The sequence below is a fragment of the Felis catus genome, chromosome E1 (genome assembly GCF_018350175.1).
Source record: "Felis catus isolate Fca126 chromosome E1, F.catus_Fca126_mat1.0, whole genome shotgun sequence".
Classification (NCBI taxonomy): Eukaryota; Metazoa; Chordata; class Mammalia; order Carnivora; family Felidae; genus Felis; species Felis catus.
The window spans coordinates 1484539-1512537 of record NC_058381.1 but is presented as its reverse complement, the minus strand read 5'-3'; the positions used below and the strand labels follow the sequence as shown (position 1 = coordinate 1512537).

The following is a 27999-nucleotide window of genomic DNA, read 5'->3' as shown; positions in this document are numbered from 1 at the left end:
CTGGTAGAGAAATACAGACGACAGCTGTCACCGTTTTCGTCCCCATGGTGTTGGCAGCATTAGGGACCGTGGAAGATAGTGACTGTTGGTAAGTGTGTAGGGAGCAGACACGGCCCTGAACACTGGCGGGGGCGGGGTGGTCGCCTCGTCTGAAGGGCCATTCGTCCAAACCCCGGGCTTACGTACGCTTACATCTGTAGTTGGCTCACCATATCAGCTCGATATTGAGGAGGTGGCAAAGGGATGAGGAGAAAGTTAATCCTGACTTTTAAAAATCCTTGATCTTGATCTTGTAGCTTGCGGTGTGGTCCGGCTTTCTTTTCTCCCGTGTTAACCGTTTCTCAAATGTTCACCTTGTGCAAGTATTGTACTCCCAAGCATTTTCAGTAAATTGTTTATCACTAAGACAACCTTCTAAGATGGGTGTTTTTATCCCCGTCTTGTAGATGTGGAACCTGAGGCCAGAGAGGTTAAATAAGTTGATTAGCCAGTGAGTGAAAGAGTCTAAATTTAGCTCTAAAACTATGGCCTTCATCACTGGCTGGTTGGATAATGAGTAAGGAATGGATTTGTGATGCCCTGCACACCCACCCTGAGTCTTATCTTTATTAAAATAATTGGTTTTCTAAGTTAACTAACGTTGAATTTAATGTTTAACTCCTTCGTTAGACTGTTAGCATTATAAAGGGGACGCTGTATTTGTTCCTTGGGCTGTCAGCCTGCCGAGTGCGAATGCGGCCCCTTCCCTAACCGGAGGCCTCCCCTCCCCTCCTCTCCCCTCCTCTCCCCTCCCCGCAGAGGACCTAAAGAGGCAGAATGCGGTGCTGCAGGCCGCGCAGGATGACCTGGGGCAGCTTCGGACGCAGCTGTGGGAAGCCCAGGCGGAGGTGGAGAACATCAAGGCCATCGCCACGGTCTCGGAGAACACCAAGCAGGAGGCCATCGACGAGGTGAAAAGACAGTGGAGGGAGGAGGTGGCTTCGCTCCAGGCCGTCATGAAAGGTAAGGAGGGAGCCCTCCGTCTGCTTTGTCGTTTCCCGGCGACACCGATGCCGGTGATGGACCATTTTCGGAGCGTCTCACACCGGATCCTGAGTGGTGTTTGTGGCTTCGCGTGTTCCCGCGGGCGCCAGTGGTGCTGTGAACGGGTCTGTCCTCTGGGTGTTCTGGAGGAGCCGGCCCCTCCTGACGCGGGATGAAGCTGTGTGGGTGCGGGCAGTGCGCGGAGCTGGAGAACCTCCCACAGGAGGCCTCCGGGCCCTGCTTCCACTCGCTGGTCCCAGCGGATTTGCGCGCACCTGCTCCGTGCGGCCAGTTCCACGTCTTCAGGGGGAGCCTGGGTTTTGCTGGGCCTCTTCGCTGCGGTCTCTGTGGCCGAGTGGCACGGACTCTGGAGGCTTCGTGGGCCATGACCCTCGGACCAAAGGAAGAGTAGCTGTCTCCCGTCCGTCTGCTGCCCACACTTAGTGCTCGTTCACAGCCTGCGTTTCTCAGGTGACAGTGACCTGAAGCAAGTTGCCCCTGAATCTTCGGGTTCCTGAAGTCAGTCCAGTTACTGTCGTAGGTGTGGACGAGGGACGACCCTCTCCTCTTGTCTGCGCTCGGGTCCTGTTGCCCTCCGTGCTCCCTGACAGCCAGCGTGGTGGCTGTCACCCGGGGACTGGCCCCCAAATAGGAGTCCGGTTCTTGCACGGAAGCAGCAGCCCAGGGGTGGGGACCCCACGGGGTCACCGGTGTCCTGGGCTCCTTCGGTCCTCCTCCATCTGTAGCGTATGGTTTTCAGCTCCGTCCTCCTCCTGGCTGAACATGAGCTGCTCCTCCTTCAGCCCCCTCACATTTGCTGAGGTGTGTGCTTACCCACAGCTACAAAGGCAACTGGAAAATCTCGTTTGTAAAGTGCACCACTGACTTCCTAAACGAAATTGGGGTTCTGTTGTTAAGGAAGAAAGAGCGGGGCGCCTGGTGGGTCAGTCGGTTAAGCGTCCGACTTGCAGTCCGTGAGTTTGAGCCCCGCGTCGGGCTCTGTGCTGACAGCTCGGAGCCTGGAGCCTACTTCGGATTTTGTCTCCCTCTCTCTCAGCACCTCCCCTGCTCACGCTCTGTCTCTCTGTCTCTCTTAAAAAATAAACATTAAAAAATGTATACAAAAAAAAGGACGAAGGAGCAGTGGAAGTTAACAGACATACGGGTTTATCCCATGATGTGTTAAGATTATATTAAAGATAAGGTCATTTAACAAAGACCTTATAGAATCTGTCTCAATTTAGAATCTGAGTTACAATAAAATATTCCAGAAGTGCATCCCTTCTCTCTCACATTCAAGTAGTTGGGTGGGGGTGACAGTCCCATTTGTCTTAGGAGCCGTAGTGTCGTGTGTGGGAGCAGCGGTCTGGCTTGAGGTCGGCCCCCGGGTCCGAGCCAGCCCTGTGGCTCTGGTTGTGGAATGTTCACCGGCCAGAGTGTTTGGCCTTCCCTAAGCTTTCTTCGTCCACGAGAGAACGAACGGCACAGGCCTGTCGTGAAGAGCAGGCATGAGTCACAGCCCTCATGACACTTGTGCACGTAATAAGAACCAGAAATCTTGCTTGAGTTTTAGTTGGTTTTGTTTTGTTTTTATTTTTTTTATTTCTTTTTTTAATGTTTATTTATTTTTGAGACAGAGACAGGGCATGAACGGGGGAGGGGCATAGAGAGAGGGAGACACAGAATCTGAAACAGGCTCCAGGCTCTGAGCCGTCAGCACAGAGCCTGACGTGGGGCTCGAACTCACGGACCGCTAGATCATGACCTGAGCTGAAGTCAGATGCTTAACTGACTGAGCCACCCAGGCGCCCCAGTTTTGTTTTGTTTTTAAAGTGAATTCGACGATTTCCAGAATCCAGGCATACACTCTTTATGTAACTCCTTTTAAAATTTCAGTGTGCCAGAACATTCTTCCTCAGAGCGCTCAGACCTGCGATCTTTGGTGATATTTTGTAGAGACGGTCCGTGACTACGAGCACCAGTTTCACCTGCGGCTGGAACAGGAGCGAAGCCAGTGGGCACAGTACCGGGAGTCCGCGGAGAGGGAGATAGCGGATTTAAGGAGAAGGCTGTCGGAAGGTCAAGAGGAGGAGAATCTAGAAAACGAAATGAAAAAGGTATGAGGAATGTATTCACCTGTAGGAATATTCGAATTCGAATGCAGGATGCCTCCACCCGCATTACTGTGGCCATAGGCGGACTTTCCTGGTTTCTGTTTGGGGGATTGTTTGGACACACACGTAAATGTAGCGCTGGGTAGCCTGACTCCCTGACCCCAGACGTGTGCGTGGCTGACCTCCCTGCCCCTTCTTCACATCCCGAAACAGATGTCTCCACTGCAGGAGGCCTGTCCTGACCACCCCACTCAGCACGACAGCCTGCCCTCCTCCCCCCTGCACCTGCCACCGCTCCGCCCATCGCCATATCCTGCGGTACTTTGTCCTTTCCTACAGCACACACAGAGTTCACCTGTTGATCATGCCTTCCCTTCCTTGCTAGAACGTGAGCTCCGTGAGCCAGGACCCTCGTTTGTTTGCGTGTCCTGCGTGCCCACGGTAGTGTCTAGCACACAGGGGCTCATAAATATTTATCGAAGGAGCGTGGCCGCCAGGTGAGTGTGTCTAAGTCGGACCTTCAGGACAGATGTTGATTTTCCGTCTCTCTCAGTATCCCTGGGTTCCCGTGAGACAAATGTACCGCATATTATGCTGGAACATAGCAAGATGCCTGAACATAGGGCGGTGGAGAAGGTGGAGTATTTTTTCATGAAGGAAATAGTGAAAGCTCTTTGGCCAGTTTAATTATATAAACTCGCAGCCTACTGATGTGTGTACATACTTCTATTTTATTTTATTATTATTATTTTTTTTCAACGTTTATTTATTTTTGGGACAGAGAGAGAGAGCATGAACGGGGGAGGGGCAGAGAGAGAGGGAGACACAGAATCGGAAACAGGCTCCAGGCTCTGAGCCATCAGCCCAGAGCCCGACGCGGGGCTCGAACTCCCGGACCGCGAGATCGTGACCTGGCTGAAGTCGGACGCTTAACTGACTGCGCCACCCAGGCGCCCCCATACTTCTATTTTAAATCACACATTGTATATACAATTATAACTAGATTTTGCCTTTATCTTTCATTCGTATTGATCATCATCTTTGGTTCCCAACCCTCGGTCCACAGAGGACTATTTTTATGTATTTAGAAGGTGATTTAGTTTTCATAATAACCTAAAAATCATCTGAGAACCCAATACCCAAAAAAGAAGCTTTAAACACGAAGAACCATCTCTTCCACTCCATTTAATCCAGGAGAAGACTGTAATTCAGCATCTTCACGAGGATCCGACATTTTCCTCACCACTAGAGTCACTTAGCCATCTAACAGAGTTGTCCACAGTCCCCTCCCTCAGGTTGTTGGAGATAGTTCCTGTTCGATGCTGTCGTTGGGGATTCCGGTCCAGGCCGTAACAGGAGATCCTTGTTTCCAGTTGTTCATGATTTTTCACAACGTGCCACTTCTTGTTGCTTTTAAAATTTATTTTTATTTTTAAAATAAACTTGGCGCACCTGGGTGGCTCAGTCAGTTTAGTGTCCGACTCTTGGTTTTGGCTCAGGTCACGATCTCACGGTTCATGGGATTGAGCCCCTTGTCGGGCTCTGTGCTGACAGCGTGGAGCCTGCTTGGGATTCTCTCTCTCTCCCTCTCTGCCCCTCTTCTGCTTGGGCGTGTATGTGCGTGTTCTCCCTCAAAATAAGTAAACATTAAAAAAAAAATAAACTAAAGTTTATTTTTTAGAACAGTTTTTGATTTACAGAGTCGGATTGCGTAGATAGTACAGAGTTCCCGTGTGGTCCACGTCTCGTTTTCGCAGTTACTAGTATCTCACGTTGGTGTGGTACGTCGTCACAAATAGTAAACCAGGATTGAGTATGATGAGCTGACGTCCGTTTCATTGTATTCAGATTTCATTAGTTTTTACCTAACGCCCTGGCTCACTATTTTTAAGATCTCACGCAGGCACCACATTGCACGATGCCATGTGTCTCTTTAGGCTCCTCTTGGTCCAGATTTTCCTTGTTGTTGTTTTGAAGAATAAATCTAATGAGGTGACAATAAAATGCAACACCCAGGCATAAAAACAATCCTAAGGAAATTCATAGAAGGCAAGTAAGTTCCCTATCTCATTGTTTATCAAAAATGAAAATGTAAATACCGTAATTGCTACAGAACTGTTTCCCTGGAAGATGAAACACACGAGGATGCTGGCTGTTACAGCGTCTGTTCAATAGGACACTGAAGGTATGGCCTTGGCAGTAAAGCAATAGGAGAGAAATAAGTCATAGGATCAACTTTTAATCCATAAAATCTTTATATGCGGATGATACTTTTTTGTTGTTCTGCTTGTTTTTATTTTGCTTCCGGTACAGTTGGCGTATGTGTTGTATCAGTTGCAGGTGTCTGGTACGGCGAGTCAACGCTTCCATATGTCACCCGGTGCTCATCATGACAGATGCACTCCTTAATAAATTTTCCTTGGTTTTTTTTGTTTGTTTTTTGTTTTTGTATTTTTCTTTCTCGAGAGAGCGCGTGTGCAGGTGCGTGTGGGGGAGGGGCAGACAGGGAGAGAGAGAATCTTAAGCAGGCTCCGTGCGTGCCTGTGTGGAGCCCGAGGCAGGGCTCAATTCCATGACCGTGAGATCATGACCTGAGCTGAAATCAAGAGTCAGGTGTTCAACCGACTGAGCCTCCCAGGCGCCCCTAAGTTTCCGTGTTTTTAATGACCTGTCATTTAAAAAAAAAATCATCTTTATAAGTTTTGTTTATAATGATATGCAACATTTAGTTGTGGGGTCATCGTTGCATCATTAAATAATTCAGTCTATGTTAAATTCTCTGCTTCTTCCCTCCTTTTTTCCCCCCTGCTGTTTTTTATCAGCACAGCAGATCTGTTAACCTAGACAGAAGATAATTTAAGCTCACATGCCTTTTCCAAACAGTACTTAGTTAAAAATAAAATAAATGATTCAATGACTTTTTAAGGACTGGAAAACAAAGTGAATCCCTCTTTTCTGAGAGAGATGTGTCTTGGGGAAAAGCCCCACTCATATTTGGGCATAAATGATGTTTTCCCTATCATGAACAATTGAGGATCAATTTGAGCTCTTTAAGTTTAGGGAATAAGGTTAAATTTCATGTTCACTAGAAGGGAAAAAGCTAACTTTTTTAGTCTGCCTTTGTGTATATATACACACAGGTGTGCACATACATACACACATATACACCTGTATACACACACACATGCATATGCACACACCACACACGTGTATGCACACATACGTGTGCACGCACAAACACACGTACCTATACACACGTGTATACACACAACACCTACATGCATATGCACGCATGCATACACAATAAACACATATGTGACGTATACAATATATAATAAAAGTTTCTCACCAGTTTACTAATTTATGGATGTTATTTTTTTTTAATCCATGTTTTTGAGAATGAAGGACAGAAAACAATATGATAGTCCTTCTTTGGGTTTGTTTCATTTAGGTATCAAACGTAAAATAATATTTAAACTATTCTTTTCTTTTATTTTAAAATTTTTTTTTCAACGTTTATTTATTTTTGGGACAGAGAGAGACAGAGCATGAACGGGGGAGGGGCAGGGAGAGAGGGAGACACAGAATCGGAAACAGGCTCCAGGCTCTGAGCCATCAGCCCAGAGCCCGACGTGGGGCTCGAACTCCCGGACCGCGAGATCGTGACCTGGCTGAAGTTGGACGCTTAACCGACTGCGCCACCCAGGCGCCCCTTAAACTATTCTTTTAAAATAACTAAGATGGGGGCGCCTGTGTGGCTCAGTAGGTTAAACATCCTACTTCGGCTCAGGTCATGAGCTCACAGCCGGTGAGTTCGAGCCCTGTGTCGGGTTCTGTGCTGACAGCTCGGAACCTGGAGCCTGGAGCCTGCTTCTGATTCTGTGTCTCCCTCTCTCTCTCTCTGCCCCTCCCCCACTCATGCTCTGTCTCTCAAAAAATGAATAAATGTTAAAAAAAATGTTTATTTATTAAAAAATTTTTTTTAACGTTTATTTATTTTTGAGACAGCATGAATGGGGGAGGGGCAGAGAGAGAGGGAGACACAGAATCGGAAGCAGGCTCCAGGCTCTGAGCCATCAGCCCAGAGCCTGACGCAGGACTTGAACTTACGGACCGTGAGATTGTGACCTGAGCTGAAGTCGGACGCTCAACTGACTGAGCCACCCAGGCGCCCCCACCAAAAAAAATGTTTTTTTAAATGAAATAACTAAGATGAAAGCTTTTTAATAGCAACATAATTTTGTAACATTTTAGAAAGTATGTGCTGTTTTTTATGTTTATGAACTAATCAGTACTTTCATCCAACCATTTCCAAAGAAAGTATGATGTCCTGAATTTAGTAACTGGAGTTGTAAAAATTAAAGTGTTATGTGTATTTCCTTTTATATATAGGGTATGTTCGAATTTAATGAATTGATTTAAAAAGTCAGGAGTGTCATAGTGAATCCGTTTTCCTACCTACTCCCATTTCTAAGTGGAACACTGGGAAAATTGGAACGATGGCTTGGCCTTCACGGTCGTCGGCACCGGAAAGCACACGTGGTTCAGTTCGACGATCACTCGTATGGCGCCTGGTGGGCTTACTTGTGTTCAGTCTAACGATGTGTGAGTCAGAGTTTCTCAGAAAAGCAACGAGCCAGTAAGTTGTAGCATTTAATTCTTTTTAACCGTAGGCCCAAGAGGATGCTGAGAAACTTCGATCTGTTGTGATGCCCATGGAGAAGGAGATTGCGGCTCTGAAAGAGAAGCTGACGGAGGCTGAAGACAAGGTTAAAGAGCTGGAGGCCTCAAAGGTTGTGAGATGTTGTAGCCCGTTCTTGCACCCAGTGCCCTGACCTGATGCCATGAGCACAGCTAGTCATGGAGGGGCAGACCCTGGCATTCAGACTGTGAATCCGAAGAATCTTGGTTTCTTTAAAATACAAAAAAAAAAAAAAAAAAAAAAGAAAAAAAGAAAAAGCTTGGAGATGATTTTGTCTGTATGGATAGTTTAAATAATCACCATAGTGGTGCTCCGTTTTGTTTTGCTTTGGTACAAAGTTAGTGTTCATTTTCTTGTCAGAATGAGACCTGATCTCATCCGTTTTCTTGTTGAGGAAAATGAATGGGTCCAAGCTGACTTCATTCCCTGAAGCTGGCCCCAGAATTGATGTCTGAGAGATGATGTGGTTAGAGCGTGGCTGGGTTTTGCTGGCCATGAAGACACAGCAGAGGGAATGTCGATCATTTTAACAATTAATTGAAAGTAGGAAAGAAAAAATAATTTAAAAAAGGCAGTAAACAAAAGCACAGCATAGGAGTGTGGAAAGGGGAATGTGTCCGTGACCCTAATAAATGTAAACTGATAATCACCTACTGAAAGAGATGGGATTTTTAAAAACGTAAATTTATATTGATTATAATAGATGCACCTAAAATAAAATTATAAGACTGAAAATAATGGGATATTTAAAGATATGTCATATAAATTCTAACCAAAGGAAAGTTGATATAGCAGCTGTGATATGAAACATTTAAGATGTAATAGAAAAAAGAATAGAGAGACCCCATCTAATAATCCATCAGTAGGATAGGACAGTCGTGATGGAATGTTTCTTACACACCTTGAAATATGTGAACTACAAGGGACAATTAAGGGGAAGCTAACTTTCACAGTTACAGTAGGAGCTTGGAACTGATTTATAGCAAGTGATCAGGTGGGCAGAAAAAAATATTAGTAGGGATATGGGGGCTTTGAATAACCAGATTAATAATTTAGATGTAACAGACACACAGAATTCTGTAGCCAGGAAAGGGGGACTGTATCTCCTGTAGTCGTAGAGTGTAGGAGTTAGGAGCTCAGCGTTTATTAGCAGGGGGAACCTTTGGGAAATTAAGCTTACTGTTTGGTTTTCTCAACTATAAAATGGAGATACCTCTACTGCGTGCCTCGTAAGGCTATTAATAGGATTCTATAGAACACTTAGGACAGTGTGTGAGACAAAGTATTGTCAGTTTCAGGTACATGATATTTCTCATAATGACACGAAGCGTCAACACGTTTTGAAGGATTGTTATGCAGACTCAAATCTCTGTAATTAAATTATTTACAGTAAAACGGCAGCTAAAATAAAATCTCTGGAAATGGAAAAAAATCATGGAAAAAGGAATTCTAAGATATTTAGAGTGATTTGAATATCTTACTCAAGAATCTAAAAAAAAAAACAATAGTACAGTGTGAACACTATGAAATCTATAATGTTCGTAAGAGCAGAAATGAGTGAAACAGAAAAGCAGAAGAGAACTTGAGAATGTCAGCATAATGGGAAAAATGGGAAAGCTGGTAAGACAGACAGACCTCCAATAGGAATCATCAAGAAAAAAAACCATTAGAAATCAGAACGGGGACATAACCACAAATCAGTAGAGACTTGAAAACAAAACCTACTCAGAACAGTGTCATACCAACAAATAGGAAATGAAGGAAATTTGGTTAAATGAAAACTTTTTTTTTTTAAGTTTATTTTGAGAGCAAGAGAGTGGGGGAGAGGCAGAGGGAGGGAGGAGGGAGGGAGGGAGGGAGAATCCCATGCAGGGTCTGTGCTGGCAGCACAGAGCCTGGCGTGTGGCCCGAACTCAACGAACTGTGAGATCATGACCAGACGGTTAACCAACTGAGCCACCCAGGCGCCCCGAAAGTAGTAACTGTTAAAGAAAGTGAATTTATAGTCAGATTTAGGGTCAAATCTTCCTTTCTCCTGTTTCCTCTGTGAAAGACGTTCGGGTTTTGCAGGCAAGTTTTTCCAAACCTGGAAAGAGATGATCCTTATATTTTACAAAGTGTGTTAGAGAACAGGAGGAAAGCTCTCCTGCTGATTTTGTGAGACCTTCATGATTTCATTACAAGCACACAGAAAAGTGGTAGGAAGGAAAGGCATTCTAGATCTATCTCACTTAACGTAGAAACAAAAATTCTCAACAGTGTAGTTAAAAAAAAAAAAAAAAAAGAAAAACATCTTAACCAAATAGGATATATTCCCAGGAGTTTAGGGAGGGTGTATCACCAGAAAACCCACTATTGTTACGCACCACATGAGAAGATTGTAGGAGGGCAGTGTGTTCTTCTTGGCTTCAGAAAGGCATCTGATAAATTTAAACATCCAGTGACTTGATGAGCACTGTTTATCAAACCATCAGCAAACATTATCATTAATGAGGAGTGTTCAGCAGCCTTACCGTTCATGACAGGAACCACGTGAGCAGACCCGTAGTCCGTGATTCTGTGCAGATTGTTTTCGTGGCCCTGGATGACACAGCAAGACGAGACGGAGAGATGGGCTTAAGAACTGAATGAAAACAACAAAATTGATTTGGTGGTTTATGTAGAAAACCAGGACGACGTACAAACACGTTGTCAGACCTGACCACAGTTCAAGAACATTGTCCCAACAAGAGCAGCAGACAGAAGTGATCGTGTTCGTGTACTCCAGTAATCTGTCCAACGGGGGGAAGATCCCATTCACGGTAGCAAAAGCAAAACAAAACAAAAACGCCAAAAAAGCCTAACTGTTACCCGAGAATATATCTAAACAAAAACGGGTAAGATCTTTACGCAATACATTATAATGAAGGTCTGAATACGTGTGTTCCGGAATGAAAAGATAATGTATTATAAGGCGGGTAGTATATCCCCAAATTCATCTATAAACTCAGAATTCCACCCAGATTCCAATAGGGTTTAATCAACACGGTAAGTGGATCCCAGAATTCACACAGAGAAGTGGGGGATCAGAAGTGTACCCAGGACAGTTTGGAGGAAGGCAGGGTGGAGACACTTGCCCGGACACGGGACAGCGACCCGGCTGTGAACGTGACAGGGGAGCTGTGTCCCACCCTCAGCAGGTTGTGGGTCCACCACACGAATTGGTCATGTTTACACACTACTGGAACGTGGGAGAAACTCTTGCAGTTTCAGCTGCCATTGTCCGGTTGGAGCCCCAGTTGCCAAATACGGGGTCTTTGGGGTCGTCATCGCTTCCCTTCCCTCTGTCACACGCCGATGCTGGTACCATAGGTGTCCCTAGAGGTAGCTTTCCTGACCCCACCCTCCAGCTCTCACCTAGATTTTTGTGGGTGTCCGTGTGTTTTTTGGCTTTGTTATGTGTTAGGGCAAGTGGAATTCAAGGGCATTCACATACTGTGGCACCACTTTCCCAGGGTTCTGCTTAGTAGCTTTCAGAGGTTAGAGATTCATTCATCACAAATCGAGTCAGGCATTTGCGCTAAGTAGTAGTAGCAGGTCGAATTAGTGATTGTATACCGCTGTGTGTCTGCACACCGACTCTCCTTATCACCGGCTGGAGTCCCGCCCTCTCCAGTGACAGGGACACGCCTCCCAGCAGTCAGTGCTTTGTCACACCTGCTTCATGTCACCACATCCAGGGAAGCGTCAGGTGGCTGCTTCAACAATCATTTTAGCCTGTGACCAGTACTAACGTGTGGTCAAGTTTCACTGGAAACTTGACCGCCAGCATTTTCAAGTTTGAAGAAGTAGGAAGAAGAGAAGCTTGGAAGCGGCCTTGAAAGTGAAGTTGGACGTAACCACGGAAAAAGCTGACACGAGTAGCCAGAACTTAGGATGAGCAGTTTATAAGACAGTCCAAGTGATTCTGTGATCACTCTCTGGGGCAAGACTGCATTTCACTTTGGTCATAACTGTTTCACACATGAGACTGTCTTGGTAATATCTGAGTATTACAGTTAATTGTTAAGCAGGAATAAGACATGTTTTAAAAGATGTGATTTTAGGGGCACCCGGGTGTCCCAGTTGGTTAAGCATCCTGACTCTTGATTTCAGCTCAGGTCATGATCTCACAGTTTCGTGAGTTCGAGCCCCACGTTGGGCTCTGTGCTGATGGTGCAGAGCCTGCTTGGGATTCTCTGTCTCCGTCTCCCTCTCTCTGCCCCTCCCTGACTCGTGCTCTCTCTCACTCTCTCAAAATAAGTAAACTTTAAAAGATGTGATTTTAAAACATACCCCACACTTGCCTCCAAGTTTGTGTTTATTACAGCATGAGACTATTTTTTCCATTATGACTTCCTCTTTTTTCCTTCCAATGTGTGTGCCTGTTCGAAATATGTCCTTTTTATAAGTTTAAGGCATTTGGGATCACCTCACCAGAAATCAAAGAAGAGCAAATTTACAAGAGTGTGGTACTATTTTTATCTTTAGAAATTAACTGCTGTTTTGAAAAGAACCCGCAACAACTCCGTGTGATTGAGAGTGTGGCAAGATGAGCACGTGTACGTGTTGCTCGGAGTACACCCTGGAGCTGCCTTTTTGGAAAGCGAGGCACAGGAGTGTCCCATATGGTGTCACTCTGGGGATACAGTTATGAAGAAGACTGTGTGTGTGTGCGCGCGCTGTAATTAAAAATTGTTTAACTTTTTCAATTTATGTAAATACAAACTCAAGTTATTTTCAAGGCATGTTCAGATATCCATACATACACATCACCGATAGGTCTCAAGTAGAAACTATTGTAGGTTTTACTTTAATAGCATCGCATTCTGTTTCAGGTTAAGGAGCTGAATCACTATCTGGAAGCTGAGAAATCCTGCAGGACTGATCTGGAGATGTACGTGGCCGTCCTGAACACTCAGAAGTCTGTTCTACAGGAAGATGCCGAGAAACTTCGGAAGGAATTGCACGAAGGTAAATGCGTATCCTCTGTAGTTTTAGTCTCGGTCTCTGAGAAAACCAGAACAAATCCGAGAGGCCACACATGAGGGATTCACCGTAAGCCTTGCAGTCGGTTGGAGTGTTGTCCTGGGAGCCGTGAGGCCTAAAGACTCGAGGCTCTAATGGAACAGCTTCACAAGGCGCGAGGTGTGGGCAGAGAGACAGGAGGGCCGGGAATTTCTGCTTAAACTGCTTTTGCCCCCAGACCCAACTTGATGGAGGTAGTTCTACCAAAGGGAAAGTGGGGCCGGAGGGCAGGTCGAGGACCGAGGAGCATCTCCGTTTGTGAGGAGTGGCTTTGATTTCACGAGGCTGCTAGCGGGGTTCTGCGGAAATTGACTCTCTTTTCCCCGGCCTGGGGGAGAAGGCTTATCTTTTCCCCATTAAAATAAAGATCCACTTTTGTCTTTAATTCTGCTAGCGAGTCTTAATTGCTGGGGTTCTTAACCTTTGTTGTGTCACAAACTTTCCTTGGCGGTCTCGTGAGACCCTCTTAGGATCATGTTTTTAGTCCCCAAAATAGTAAATACAGAAGAAACGACTTACTATAAAATGGTGATCAAAATACAAATGACTGCAGACTTAAGATACAGGAACGAGGGTGCTGTTTTATTAAGGCACTAAATAAAAAGTAACTACTGTAATTTTGAAGCGCTGAGCTCAGTGATCTTTTAAGATCTGCAGCTGCTGTACAGAGATGTCACATCTGCAGCTTGTGCTGGTGACCGTCATGAGTATTGTCATACTTACTGTGGTTGCTTGCCCACATTTTATAATTAAAGGAAATGATACATTTCAGTTAGGAGTTAGTGAAAATGAAGATCGAGCTTTTTTCCTCACCTAAATGCATGGACCCCGTGAAATCTCGTCCACGTTGCGGGCGATACTAGTAACGTATTTTAACGGGCAAGGGTAGGACTGTGGGGTCAGAGTCCCACAGTGGGTACTTTTAAGTGTTTCAACTGCCGTGGGAAATACAGCTCTTCCACCAGTAATTTAGGTTTGTGAATGAGTCCGTTCTTTCCCCCGGGAGTGGAAAGCTGAAATGGTAAAGGCCTACGGAATTATCTCACAAAATGTTATGAAAATCACCCAAAGCTTGAGTGAGTCTCTGGCTTTCTGGAAGCATGTTTCATATGTGCTGCTGCCGTCGAAAAGACATGCAAACTCTGAAAATGTCCAAAAGAAGTAGGGATTTCCATTTAAACGGTGTGCCCGGCCCTTAATCCCCTTGACACATCTGGAAAAGGGTCTGAGAAGTCTCTTTAAAACGAGTAAGGGGACCATTTCCGTTCTGGAACACTCACACCAAAAATCGTAGGTCAGTGAAAGGAAGGCCGGTAACAGTCGAGCATCCGTGTAACCTGCAGCCTGACTTGGGGACAGTAGCCATGCCACCGAGTTAGCGCTGTGGCCGGTCACGGGTGCTGGGCTTGGAGGCGGCAGTGCCACTGGTGAGCTTCTTAAGAGAAGTTGTAAAGAGAGGTGGGTGTTTGTCAGGTGGCCAGACATGGACTTGATGTCCCAGGCCATTTGCCTGGGTGTGACAAGGCGAAGGAGGAGCTCCGGCCAAGTTAGGACGTGAGGGCAGCGGGGCAAGACGTGATGGGAGAGGCTGACATGCTGACGTGACCTGGGTCGTGGACACCTTTTGCCCGGGGACTCGGATTCTGGCCTTTGGGCAGGAACGAGCTTCTTTCAAATGTTTTTCTTAAATGACAGCTTTATGGAGACCTAATTCACATGCCATGGTGTTGGCTCTTTTAAAGTCTGTTCTCACAAAGGTGTGGTGTGAGCCGTTACCGCTAATTCCACGACATTCTCACCACTTCGGAAGGGAATTCCGTGCTCGTTCCCAGTCGCTCGCCGTGTCCTCCTCCGCCCCGGCTCCCGGCAGCCGCCAGTCTGCTCTCTGTGCCTACAGATTTGCCTGTCCTGGACTTCTGTCTGAGCGGCATTGGACAGTATGGGGCCTCGTGCTTGGCCTCTCTGTTGGGCTTTAAACTGCGATTGGTAACATAAGTTGTGCGGTTCAGAAAGTTCAGTTTGCCAGCAGTCCGGAGGACAGGCCGGGAAGCATACCGGTTGAGCCGTGAGGGCTGGTCTGAGGCAGGTGGCGGAGGCTGGCCGTCACCTGGCACAGTCACAGAGGGCTGTGTTGGGGCGAGACGAGAAAGCGGTATGAGTGTTCTCTCGGGTTTGTGGCTTGAGTGCCGGCGATGCCACCCGCTCGTTCGTTGGAGCAAGACGGCCGAGCGCCGAGTACCGGCAGGCCAGCCATTACACGGGACCCGTGACTGATCCTGGGCAGTCAGGGCCGGCCCGGGCTCGGGGCGGGTCTCTGGGTGACAGGTGTATCAGCGAGTGTGTAAGGACGCTGGGGAGTGGTTACTGTGCCTTCGGCTTCCGGAGCAGCCGTTCCCACGGCGCGTTCCCGAGCACACGTGTGCGGTGAGTGGTGTGGGAAGGGACGTCCGGTCACGTGAACTTGGGAGCTCCTCTGAGAGAACACACGCTGGAGAGGCTGAGCTCCAGGTCCTGCAGGGAAGGAACCTTCAAAGATTCATTTAACCAGGGTTTCTAGCGCTTCCTGAGCACGGGGGCCCCTCGTCCACGCCGCCATTACGGGGGGCTCGGGGAGGGTCTGCTCTGGGAGAGGCGGGACAGCTGCCGTGTGTCCCACGGCCGGTCAGCCCTGGGTCCTCATCCCGACCCTGGCGGGACAGGCCAGCGGCCAGACCCGGTCTGCCAGCCCCGTGCCGCAGGCATGGTCTGCCGTTCAAGTTCGGTGTCTTGGTTGGGGGTCCCCGACAGTGTGCCGGCTCCTGGAACAAGAGCGACAGGAACACAACCAGTTGAAGCACACGTGGCAGAGAGCCAACGACCAGTTTCTGGAGTCCCAGCGCCTGCTGATGAGGGACATGCAGCGCATGGAGGTCGTGCTCACGTCGGAGCAGCTCCGGCGGGTGGAGGCGCTGCGGAGGAGAGACCAGGTGAGCGGCACCCCCGCCCCCCACCCCACGACCGCGGAGTCGGAGCAGCTCCGGCGGGCGGAGGGGCGTGGGTCCGCGGCTTTGGAAATGGCCGTGTCTGGGGGACAGAGCCCATGTAGCCACCACCGTCTTCGGAACGGTGCGCACTTCTGAGAAGAGCCTTCTGTGCGGCTCTGTCCGGGGCTCCCAGGGCTCCCGGACTAGGTTTGTCCGGGCCGCGTCTCTGTGACATGGCCCTGGTGGCCGCACCGGAAGGGACCGCGTGGGGAGGGAGGGGTGGACCGGCCTGAAAAGGCCAGAGCCCGGCGGGCCGCGCGCCCGAGACCCTCTTTTCTCCTTACCTTTAAAACCTGTTGAGCCGACACGAGCAGTACACAGATACATCTCCTGCCAAAGAAATCTGTGGCGAAGGCAAAGCGATAAAGTCTGCCGGTCACCTCCCTTCCGGGACGACCGCGTGGCATCCGCAGCCGTCGCCTGGGAGGCCGCCTCCCGGGCGTTGCCGTGTTTTAGGGCGTCTTCGGGTTGGCTCGTGTCGTGCAGGCGTGTAGCAGAGGCACTCCACGGCCTCCTCTCCTCACCACGTGGTGGGGCACCTGTTCCCGCAGGCAGCCGTCGGCCTCGCTAAGCGCCGCGCCACCCCCCTCCCTGCTCTCTCCACACGGATCCCGTCGTCTTTGTTTCTTTTCCATTTCCGGTAGCAGTGCAGCTGGTGCCCCATAGTGCGTTGTGCGTGGGTGCAAATACCTCCCCGGGGAAGCTGCGTGGAAGCTTTCTAGGCACCGTGAGCCACTTTCAAGTGACCTTGTGTGACTTGGGTTGGGTTTTGGTTTTCAGATGTTCCGTCCTTAAAATGTCTTTTGTTTTAATTCTGACTCATCCTTCTTTTGTGCAGACACAGCCACCCTGAGGATTTAGATTCTAAAGTACAGGTCTAACCATGCCCTCCTGCTGTCCGTTAAGACCGTCTAAATGCCGGAACCGGTCACTTAAGGCCTTTAACTAACATTTATGGAGGGTTTTCCATGTGTCAGCATCGTGCTAAGGTTTTACCTGTAAAGCTGCGTGCGGTATGGGTATCAGAACACACACCAGAACTCTCCAGATGAGGTGGGCGCTGATGACACATCTCTAACTCCCTGCCCCGGTCTTCACCTCTCATTTCCCGAGCTGTGTCTTCTCGGCCCCGGAGATTGTTCGACACTGCCCCGTCCGCCTGCCTTCCCGGGACCCTCGCTTGCTGCTCTCACGCGGTCGGCAGGCTCTTGTCACTGCCGCTTCCAGACCCGGCTGACCTGCTTCTGGGCCCGGTTCTGGCTCCTCCCGATGAGATTGTCCTTTTGTGCCGCAGAACCTCATCCGTCCTTGTCTGTGTTGTGATTGTCCCTCCCATGAGGCCGTTTGGGGCACTGAGGTAGCCTGTTCATGTTTGTCGAGCGCACTGTCACATCAGTTTCAAGCCTTCCTGTGTGTTCCACGTAAATTTGTATGTGTTTCTGATGGCTGTGTCCTGCCCTCGCGGTCTCTCTCATCACCCGGAGAATTGTTCGTGTAAGTTTTCTCTCTTGAAGAAGAGGGGGAGGTTTGTTTCGTGTTTCTTTCACGTGCACACTCTTCTTGGAACCTGTGTCCTGGTTTGTCTTCGTGACGGGCTTTCCTTCTTTGTGCCTCTAGTATTACAACATTTTGTTCTGACCAGATATCCTTAGATGCGATCCCAAAACAGGCCTCAGTGTCCAGTTTCCTCGTAAGGCTTTGCTCTTTGTTTTCAGTGGCTAAAGAACCGTATGAATCGTTAGGTGTGGACCGCCTGGGTAACGCGTGTATGCATTTTTTGTGACTTTCAGGAGGAAGATGAACAACAGAGATTGAACAAGAGGAAGGACCATAAAAAAGCCGAGGTCGAGGAGGAGGTGAAGGCGCCAGTGGTGTGCGCGTTAGCGCAGGAGGAATCTGCAGCCCAGCTGTCAAACGAGGAGGTATAGTGAGTCTGCCCTCGGGGTCGCTGCGCACGTGGTATGACCACGTGTCGCTTCTCCTGCGTCGGGCGCCTCCTTCACGGGGAGGACGTAGGCAGCTCCTCGCGTGGCATTCAACAAGACGGCAGTGTTTATGTCTGTTTTAGACCCCAGGCGGTGCTCCTGGAGACGCGTGGTGGCTTCTGTCACCATCTCCGAAGTCATTAGACGTTCTCTTTCCCCGTGGTTCCAAAATTAAAACCGTAGGAGAAAACTTTTACATCATAAAACTGTAAAATCTTTTCTGATGTGAATATTAAACGTTGCTAATACTTGGAGCTTTCTGTTTAGAAGAGAGCGTGTGAAGTGTTCAAACACTGAACTCCCTACAGCACGTCCCCCCGTGTTAGCAGATCTGAGGTCTCCGGCTGGGGCGTCAGGTGGAGCGGGCAGCCCCAACGTGGACAGAGGTGTTCCCGTGGCCCCGGGGCCGTGCTCACACGCGCAGACACACCCCTCCCCCTCAGCGGGCACCTCCGCAGGTGGCCAGTCCGCGGCCTGTCCACCCGCTGCCCCCTGCGTGCCCCGGCAGATCCTGCGCGGGTGCCACAGCGCCTGGTCATCCGCGCGGTTGTGGCCACACTCGCTGTCCCGTCGTGCCGCCCTGTGCGCCGCGGGCTCCCTCTCCTGGGGTGCTGCCTGGCTCCCACCTCTCTCTGGGCGCTGGGTCCTCTCGGCCATCTCCCGCGTCAGCAGGGGACAGGCTCTTGTTCCCGCCCAGGGTAAAAGTGAAGCCCCTGGCTGGCCACGGAAGGGCCTTCACAGCTGGGTGACCCCACGCCGTGTCCATGCCCACAACCCTTGTTCGTGCTGCCCCCCGCCCCTCATTTCTGGCCTGTGACACAGGGTGACAGAGAGGGTCTGGTGCCGTGAGCACGGGGACTGTGCTTCTGGATCGTGTGCGGATTCGTGTTGGCTGTGTGTCATCTGCGTCCTCGTGGCTTCTGTCTCCGTGTTTATGGATTGCTCATTTTTTTAAGGGAAAACACCCTAACAGACGCTGAGAAGCAGGACGTCATTGCTGTGTCACTCACTGTCTTCATTGTGGGGTGCACACACAGAACCAAGCGGCCTGATTCTGCCGAGTGCCTTTCAACAGCCTGCCTCCCAGGAGAAGGGCTGTTTCCGGGTCCTGCCGAGTATCACGTGGTATCCGTGTGCAGGAACGTTTGAAGAACGTCAGACTTCCCAGAAAATACTTGAGCAGGAAAACAGGAAAGGGAGATTTATTTGTTGTCGTTTACCATGAGGCTTTTCAAAAGTCTTTTGATTGTGTCCCTTTTGGTCTGTAGTATGTGTTGTGCTCAGCACTGTTTCCTGGCTCTTCAGCACCTTCGGCTCTCGGGGCTGGCGTTTTGCGGTTTGAATGCCGAGTGCACCCGCCTTGTGTCCTGACGGTTCATGTTCACCTGAGGACGTAAAGTTAGTCTGTGCTGCTTTGAAGGACCTCGATTTCTAGCTGAAGACAATTGGAGTTTGTGGGACCTCCTGTGTTTAGCCTCAGGATTAGAGTGTCCTTTTCTCACTGCGAAAGTAGCGTGTGTTCGGTGTGGAAAACTTGCAAAGTGCAGGCAGGTCCTCTGAAACAAAAAGAGCCGGTGGGTGACCCTCCTGCCCAGAGAGAGTCCCCACTGGCGTTTTGGTGTGTACCTCTTCTTTCTTTCTTTCTCTTCATTTCCAAAGTTAACATATATGTGTTTCTATTTTTGCTTTTTAAACGTAGCCCATGTTGCAACTGGACGTGATGTTCTGTGTAAATTGCTTCTCACTGAAATCCATTGTAAAGGTTTCAGCGGATATCATGCTGCAAACGTTTGCCCACAACCGGTATTTAACGGCCGACACTATTTCGGTGTGCAAATATTCCGTAATTTCTTACGGCTGTACTCGTGGATTTGTGCCCAGGTTTAAAGGTCAGTGCCATTGAAAGAGAAATTTATGTCACGGTCTCTAGGGACCCTGTGACACGCACACCGGGTAGAGCCACCCGAGATGTATCTGAGTCGGTCGTGAGGCAGCAGGAGCAGGTTGTGCGGAGGGGTCCTGGGTCGCAGCCGCTTCTGACACTCCTGGAGGGAAGGCAAGGCCAGCTGGCGTGCACGGTGTGGCGGGCCTTGGGGTGGCGTCTGTCCTCAGTTCGGGTACCTGGCCCCGTGCTGCTTCAGGGTGAGGGGAGCACGGGCTTACTCTAGTGAGGCAAGCGTGAAAAGGGTAGGGACAGGAGGCTGGACACGGGGCTGGTCGGGTGTATGTGAGAGGTGTGTTCACGGGTGAGTTTTTATTGATTGGAGGCACTAGTAGCTTGGAGGGGCGGTCTGTGCCTGGCCAGCAAGGTCCTCACATGGCAAAACATCATAAAATACGAGAATCAGAAAGAGGATTGCGAGACTAACAGCCAGACTGGTTCTGTCTTTCACTAGTCTGGGAGCTTTGATCGTTGTGATACTATATTGCCGTTATATGGAACTCTTCCCTGGGCAAAAATCATCACGGACTTACTGATGCCTTCGAGGAGAGAACTGCCGAATTTAAGGTCACAAGGATTTTTAGCGGCGCCTGGGAGGCTCAGTTAAGCGCCTGACTTTGGCTCAGGTCATGATCTCACGTTTGTGGGTTTGAGCCCCGTGTTGGGCTCTGTGTTGACAGCACCCCACTCTTCGCACTCTGTTTCAAAATAAATAAGCAAACTTAAAATCATTAAACAATATGAAATAGACAGGATGTTATGTTAAAATAAAGACTAGTCCTTTAAATTGAATACACTGAATTTCAAGAAAAACCTACGACTTTTTTCTCGCTTTCTGATTTTCCCGGTAACTGTACGGTTGCGTCTGGAAGCACAGTGTGCGTTTCTGACCTGGGAATGGGCTGCACCAGGCGGTTTTTAATTGAGATGAAATCCACGCATCGTAAAATTAGCCATTACAAGCGCGCGATTCAGTGGCATTTAAGTACATACACAGCGTTGTGGAACCAACATCTCAGTCTGGTCTCGAAATGTAAACAAACAAAAAAATGTTTTCATCCCCCCAGAGGAGACCCCACATCCACTAAGGAGCCACTGCCCGGTTTCCTTCCCCTCAGCCTTTGGCAACCACTGATTTGTTTTCCAGCCTTTGTGGACTCACCTGTTCCAGGTGTTTCACGTGGATGGGATCACACAGCGTGGTACCTTTTGCGTCTCGTTCCTTTCACAAATGCACCCCATCTGATGTGTTGATTACATCTTCCGGCACACGACATTCTCCTCATTTCCCTTCTACTTGGGCTACTCCTTCCTCTGTCCATCCCCAAAGTGGACAGGTTTGGTGTTCCTCCTAGGGGTTCTGATTTGCTGTGGACGCTCTATCATTATATGGTGGTCACTCTCCGGCCTCTAAAGACTACGTCCGTCCATTGGGTGGGTATCTCCGTGTGGATATGCAGCAGGCACCTCCCACTCAGCACACCTGACCCTGAACTTCAAGGAACCCTTCCCTGACCCCTTCCGTCTGGGCCGAAGCCCCTCCTTCAGGCCCCAGAACATCCAGTACAGGTCTCTGGCCTGTAATTTTATTACCGAGGGCATTCTAATAGCCTGCTTGCTTGTTAGTTTTTTGCACGAAACTGTGAACACGTCGAGGTGAGTGTTGCAGTTGTACCGCGTGCCTGGTTTAGTGCCCAGCATGTACCAGACACTCAGTAAATGCTCAGAGCGCGTGGAGGAGCGTGCTAACGATCGTCCTACGTAATGTGTACGGTAGCTTTTCTGAGTCTAGAGAGTCGTCTAACTGGGCGCTGTACGTTCTCCCATCTCAGGATCAGGAGCGCCTGGATAGCACCCGCGGCTCCGTGCACTCCTTAGATGCAGACCTGCTGTTGCCATCTGGAGACCCGTTCAGTAAATCGGACAGCGACACGTTTAAAGACGGCCTCAGGAGAGCACAGTCCACGGACAGCCTGGGGCCTTCGGGCTCGCTGCAATCCAAAGCTTTGGGCTACAACTACAAGGCAAAGTCTGCTGGAAACCTGGACGAGTCGGATTTTGGGCCGTTGGTGGGAGCGGATTCAGTGTCTGAGAACTTCGACACCGCCTCCCTGGGGTCGCTGCAGATGCCAAGTGGGTTTATGTTAACCAAAGACCAGGAGAGAGCAATCAAGGCCATGACACCAGAGCAGGAAGAGACCGCGTCCCTCCTCTCCAGCGTCACCCAGGGTGTGGAGAGTGCGTACGTGTCCCCCAGCGGCTACCGCTTAGTCAGCGAGACAGAGTGGAATCTCCTGCAGAAGGAGGTGAGCTGCTCTCTGACTTTTGCCCTCTTGTCCGCTTGGTGGGCTCCCGGGTAGCTCTGGGATTTGGTGTTCGCTCAGGAGGCACCCCTGGGTCGCCATGCACACACGTCCTCGGCCTGTTGTGCTGCGCTCCCGCTGCTCCCGGTGACCGTGGCAGAGCAGGGGCCTCTAGTCACGCGGAGCGTGACCCCCCTCCGCCTGGTGTCCCGCCTGAAGCCGGGGCACGGCCGAGTTTACGCTGGCGCAGCCCGGATGTGGTTCGCTTGGCAGACTCCTGCTCACTCCCTGGACGTGCAAAGCACACATGCTGTCGGCACGTGGTGCTGCGGGTGGGCTGGAGGAGGGGGTGGGAAACACTGGACGGGTTAACTTGCCTCCCGTGAGCGTTGGCGAACGTAGACGTACGACTGGGAGCCGGAAGTGTCCGTGCGCACTCGCACGTGGCCTCGGAGGTGACGGAGCCGTCCCCACCGTCCCACGCCCTGCCTGCTCGAACCTTGGGTAGTGATGACGTTGTCTCCAGTCTGCAGGTGAGGGTTGGTCTCAGGCCACAAGAAACACTTGGGTTTCTCCTCCGAGCAGGGAGACGTGGGTCAGAGGCCAGGTGTTGTGACTTCTAGTGCTTTCTTTCCCCGGGGCCACGTCCCTGTGAGCAGCTGTGGATCCATGAGTGGGATCGCTGACTAGCCTGACAGAAACTGCTCCCCACGGCCTCGTGTGGAACACACGCGAGAGAGGGCGCTCCGGGTGGTTCGCGTTGAGGCTGCCTGCGTGCGGTTGGCGGGGGGGGGGGGGGGGGGGGGGGGGGGGAGGAGGGGGCGCTGGTTCCTCCCTGCACCCCTACCCCCCGCCCTTGGTCGGCAGCACCCACCTAGGCTGTGACCATCCCGGCCTGGCGCCTCTTGCCTTGCGTTTTCCTCACACGAGGTGTTTTGCGGCCCTTGGCCACCCGATTATAAGGTGGGTCCCTCGGTCTCCGATCATACTCGAATTGGGGACCCTGTATCGTAGCTTCTTGCCGCAAGTCTCTGCAGAAGCCACCTCCCCCGTGTCATTCTCGGAGTGACACGGGTCAGGCTGTGCACGTGTTCACGTACACGATGTAGGAGCACCTCGTTCTGCCTGGTAAGACGTCGTTCTGGTGCCTTCAGGTACATAACGCTGGAAACAAACTCGGCAGGCGCTGTGACATGTGTTCCAATTACGAGACACAGCTGCAAGGGATTCAGACTCAGGAGGCCGAGACCCGAGACCAGGTGGGTGTGCTCGGCCGGGTGGGCGGCTGGGGTTGGCGCCGGGGGCGCCCATCTGCTCCCTGAAGTGCATCCGCGTCACACGCGCGGCGGCCCGGTGCGTGCAGCGTCACTTCTGTTTCCGGTGAACGCACACCGGAGCCCAGCCGGCCCAGCTCGCCCGGCACCACGCGGGGGGGCTCGGCCCCCGGGCAGCAGGAGCAGGAGCGCCGCGGGGCACGCGCTCCCGGCGTGGTCGCCGACAGGACGTGCTTCCTGACGTGGTGGGAGAGGGGCGCATCCTCATCGCTTACCGCCTACTCCTTGTCAGAAACGTGTGCATCCGTTGAGCTTAGTTTATGGGGTCACAGACATTGAGATTTGGTCAACGGGGTGTGCAGAGATTGACGAGCGCCTGTCTGGGCGTCTGATCGTGACTCGTCAGCAGCATTCAGGAAACGTAGGACCTCAGGACAGCAGGCTTGTCAGAGTCCATAGGCGGAAGAGAGGAGTTCTTCTGGTATCATCCAGTCCCTTCGGTGGGCATTGTGCTGACGCTTTGTCCGTGCAGGTCCCTCACCGGTCCAGGGTACTCGGGTCCGGGTGGGCACGGCAGAAAGGACAGCTCACAGGCGGGGCGGCGTGGGGCTGGAGGGAAGGGGAAGGATGCTGGTGAAGGGAGGCCAGGATGAGGTCCTGGAGGGGCAGGGTAGGGGTGGAGGCAGTTGAATTGTACCCTGAAGACTTTGGGCCGAGGTTGGAAATTCTAAGTAGGGAAATAACGTGTTTTGACTTTAGTGTAGACGATTCATAGTGGAAGTGCGGACTGCAGATGGGAAGGCAGAAGATGGGCCAGGGCGAGGGGGCAGGGCCCTGGCCCGAAGGACTCAGGGCGAGATCACCACGTGCAGAGTGGCTGGTTAGCCGTACCGCACCCTGCGGTCATCACGTGAGGTCATTCGTTCTGAATTGGCAAATCTGTGCCGTTTCTCAGGGAGAAAAAGGAGGAGGTTGAGATTTTTAAAACGTTTGGAATTAGGGCTTTTTTTTTATGTTGATGAATGAATTCTGGTACTTTCTTCTAATTGGCACTGAAAATCGCGCAGGTGAAGAAACTGCAGGTGATGCTGAGGCAAGCCAACGACCAGCTGGAGAAGACGATGAGGGACCGGCAGGAGCTGGAGGAGTCGCTGAAGCGGAGCGCCGAAGACAGCAGCCAGCAGGTGCGCGCGCTCGCCGCAGAGGACACGCGTGTCATCTAGGCCTCGAGACCCGGCGGTTCTCTTCCCCAGATAGCGAAGATCTCTTACTGACCTTTTTCTGCTGCTGACTTACAGATTTCTTTTAAAAAAGTATACATCTATATCTATACCTTGGGCAATAACTGGTTAGTGAATGTCGTCAGGCTCGGGTTCTCCTTTCCCCTTTGATTTTTACTAGTTTTTTTCTGCTGCACAAAACACCTTCCTGACAGGAGCGATCCCAGTTATGCTCTGACTGTTGAAAAGTGTGCAAATGGAAAACTCTCAGACATACACAGATCTAGCAAACTTACCGGCACTAACCTCTGTGTGAGCACTGCCAAGATCACGTAATGGAACCCGAGGCCAGGGCCCCGGGACCCCGCCCCCCCCCCGCCAGAGGGGACAACCCCCGTCCTGACTTCGACGCCATCGGATCGGTGGTGTGTGTTCCTGTCCCCGTCCCTCCTCGCGCGTCCTGAGAGTCTGGCCCGGTGCCTGTGGCCACGCTGTGTTCTCCTTGAGCCTTTGTGCCCGTGCGTCAGTCTGTCCGTCCTGACGGGTGCTGGGCCGGTTTCCGGCTCTGGGGAATTAGGAGTAATTGTTCTCTGAAAGGTCTGTCGGGCCGGTGGCCTGTGCTCCCGCTGCGTAGATGCCAGGAGCAGACGGCCTGGGTCAGTGTCCAAACTGTGTTCAACTCCAGTAGGTGATGATGCCAGCTTTCCACAGCTTGTAGCAGCGCGTGGGAGTGATTCCTGGGGCCCAGTGACTTCGTTTTGTTGTTTTAATTGTAGCCATTTGGGTGGGTGGGTGGTGCACTGGGGCTCAGTTCTGATGACCGCTGCGGATACTTAGCGTTTCTGGTGTTTATCGGCCACGGGGTGTCAGTGTGTGTGTGATTCCTTCTCAAGCCTTATGCTGATTTTTCTATTGTGTCGTCTCTTTGGGTTTTATTTATTTTCGGTTATTTTTCTGATTTGTTAGACATTCTTTACATAACCTTACTAGAGCCTCTTGGTGATATGTGGGACAAATGTCTTCTCATCAGTGCTTTATGTTTTCAGTATTTTTTTTTTTTTTAATTTTTTTTTTCAACGTTTATTTTTTATTTTTGGGACAGAGAGAGACAGAGCATGAACGAGGGAGGGCAGAGAGAGAGGGAGACACAGAATCGGAAACAGGTTCCAGGCTCCGAGCCATCAGCCCAGAGCCCGACGCAGGGCTCGAACTCACGGACCACGAGATCGTGACCTGGCTGAAGTCGGACGCTTAACCGACTGCGCCACCCAGGCGCCCCTATGTTTTCAGTATTTTAATGGTGTCTTTTTGAACAGAAGTTAACTTTCATGTAGTCAAATTCATTGATCTTTTGTTTTTAAAGTTTATTTATTTTGAGAGAGAGACAGCACGAATAGTGGTGGGGCAGAGAGCGAGGGACAGAGAATCCCAAACAGACTCTGCAGTGTCAGCAGAGAGCCCGATGGGGGGCTCAGACCTACAAACCGTGAAATCATGACCTGAGCCAAAATCAAGAGTTGGATGCCCAACCGACTGAGCCACCCAGAGACACCCCATTGGTCCTTTATGATTCCTGATGTTTGTTCTGTGTGTTTTGTTTTGTTTTTTAAGAATGTCTTCTTGCTCTGGGATCATAAAGACGTTTTTATAGTCATGTTTCTATCTAGAAATCCATCCAGAACTGACTTTTATGTATATACTATAGGTGAGGTAAAGATTTAATTTTTCCATATGGATAGCCAGTTTCTGTACATTTAGTGAGATCACCTTTTTCCTGCTGCTCTGCGAGGTCACCTTTGTCACTCGTCAAGTGAGTATGTGTGGGGGGTCAGGGTCAGGACTCTCTTCCATTGGTGCCAATTTCCGTGCTGTGACCGATAGTAAATTTTTCACTTGCTGCTTTTTTAAGTTTTTATTTCCCTGCTGAGAACTATGTTTTCATTCATTTCAAAGCATTTACTTCTGCCTCACGCAGCACAGTTACAATACCCGCGTCACAGCCTTTGATGACTCCCCTGCGCCGTCATGGGGTCGGCGTGTGTGTGTTCCTTCTCCCTGGAGAATGGGGCCCGTTTTCCTGATTCTCTCGATGCCAGGTGCTCCTAGATTGTATCCTGGGAGCTGTGGATATTGTGTGTGCGACTCAGGGTTCTGTTCATCTGATTAAGTTCAGTTAGCAGGTTGTGACTTGCCCCCTGTGAGTGGTGATTTAACACCAGCTTGGTTTTTAACGTCTTTGCAAAGCCTTCGGACGTGTTCTTTTGTGTAGCGCAGGGGCGGGTGTGGGACCTGTGCGGGGACCCTTTCTCTCACCCTCCTCCCTGAGAACGCGCCCCTGCTCTTGAGCTTGCGGGGATCCCGCGCTTGTGCTGTGGTCGGTGGAGTCTTGTCCGCTGAGCTGCTCTGCTGCCGAGAAGTAGCCGCCCCCCTGCCCCGTGAGCAGTAAGTTCCATCCTGGTGCTTCTTCCCGCTTGGACTTCCTTTTCTAAACCTTCTGCTTCTGCTCAGTGTTCAGCGTCCTTGGGTCCGTGCCCTTTGTATTTATCCAGAGTCTTTAGTCATCAGGGTAGAAAAAGGCCACCGTGGGTTTAGTCCATCTGGGAAGTCTCCAGTCTCTCGTATTTTTGTTCATTAGATGGATTTTTACGTTTCCACCTTCAAGAAGGGTACTTGGCTGGCTGTGAAATTCGAGCGCTCACGCTGCTTTCTTCTAGCGCTTTGAAGTTCCTGTTCATTGCTTCTGGCTTCCGTGTTTCTGACGAGAAGTCAACTGTCAGTCTTACTATTGCTTCTTTGAGGGTATAATGTTATTTTTTCCCCTGGCTATTTTAAGGATGTTCTTTTTGGCTTTTGTTTTAGCAGTTTTACTGTGCTGTACTTATGTGTATTTTTTTCATATTTCTCCTGCTTTTGGGGTTCACAGGGTTTCTTGGATTCCTGAATTGATGTCTTACATCATAAGCCATTATGAGTCTTTTAAAACCTTGCTTTTATCGAGCTAGACATGAAGTATAGAAACCTCAAGTGTAAAATTGGATGAATTTTAACATGTGAAAAAACGTAACCAGGGTGATCATCACCTGGAGCAAGATGCAGAACTTTCTAGTACACTCATGCGCTTTCCAAATAAACACGTGGCCTGCCTGCACTTAGAGGCAGGCAGTATTCTGACTCCCGACACTGTAGTGCTTGTTCTGGAACTTCATATCAATGGAATCCTGTCGTGCGGAACCTTTCACATCTGGTCGTTGATTGACGATTCTTTGAAACTCCTGCGTGTTGCTCTGTGTATCAGTAGTTGGATATCGGTGCTCGATCCATTCTGCAGTTGAGGGATACGTGGATTGTATTTAGTTTCTGGCTGTTG

The 27999-nt window shown here is 50.0% G+C and overlaps 1 protein-coding gene across 3 annotated transcripts in view; it reads left to right on the top strand.

The window, feature by feature from the left end:
- The window catches only part of RABEP1 (rabaptin, RAB GTPase binding effector protein 1), a 102185-nt gene that overhangs the window by 62541 nt on the left and 11645 nt on the right, over window positions 1–27999 (top strand). For 2 of the 3 annotated variants that reach the window (XM_023244630.2, XM_023244631.2), the window contains 9 exons: window positions 799–1002; window positions 2980–3140; window positions 7811–7930; window positions 12696–12831; window positions 15673–15851; window positions 17699–17830; window positions 21668–22141; window positions 23293–23397; window positions 24480–24596. In XM_023244630.2, coding sequence (XP_023100398.1) covers window positions 799–1002; window positions 2980–3140; window positions 7811–7930; window positions 12696–12831; window positions 15673–15851; window positions 17699–17830; window positions 21668–22141; window positions 23293–23397; window positions 24480–24596 — 1628 coding nt within the window. The remainder of the gene's footprint in view (window positions 1–798; window positions 1003–2979; window positions 3141–7810; window positions 7931–12695; window positions 12832–15672; window positions 15852–17698; window positions 17831–21667; window positions 22142–23292; window positions 23398–24479; window positions 24597–27999) is intronic. The other variant, XM_045044490.1, reaches the window with a different exon arrangement.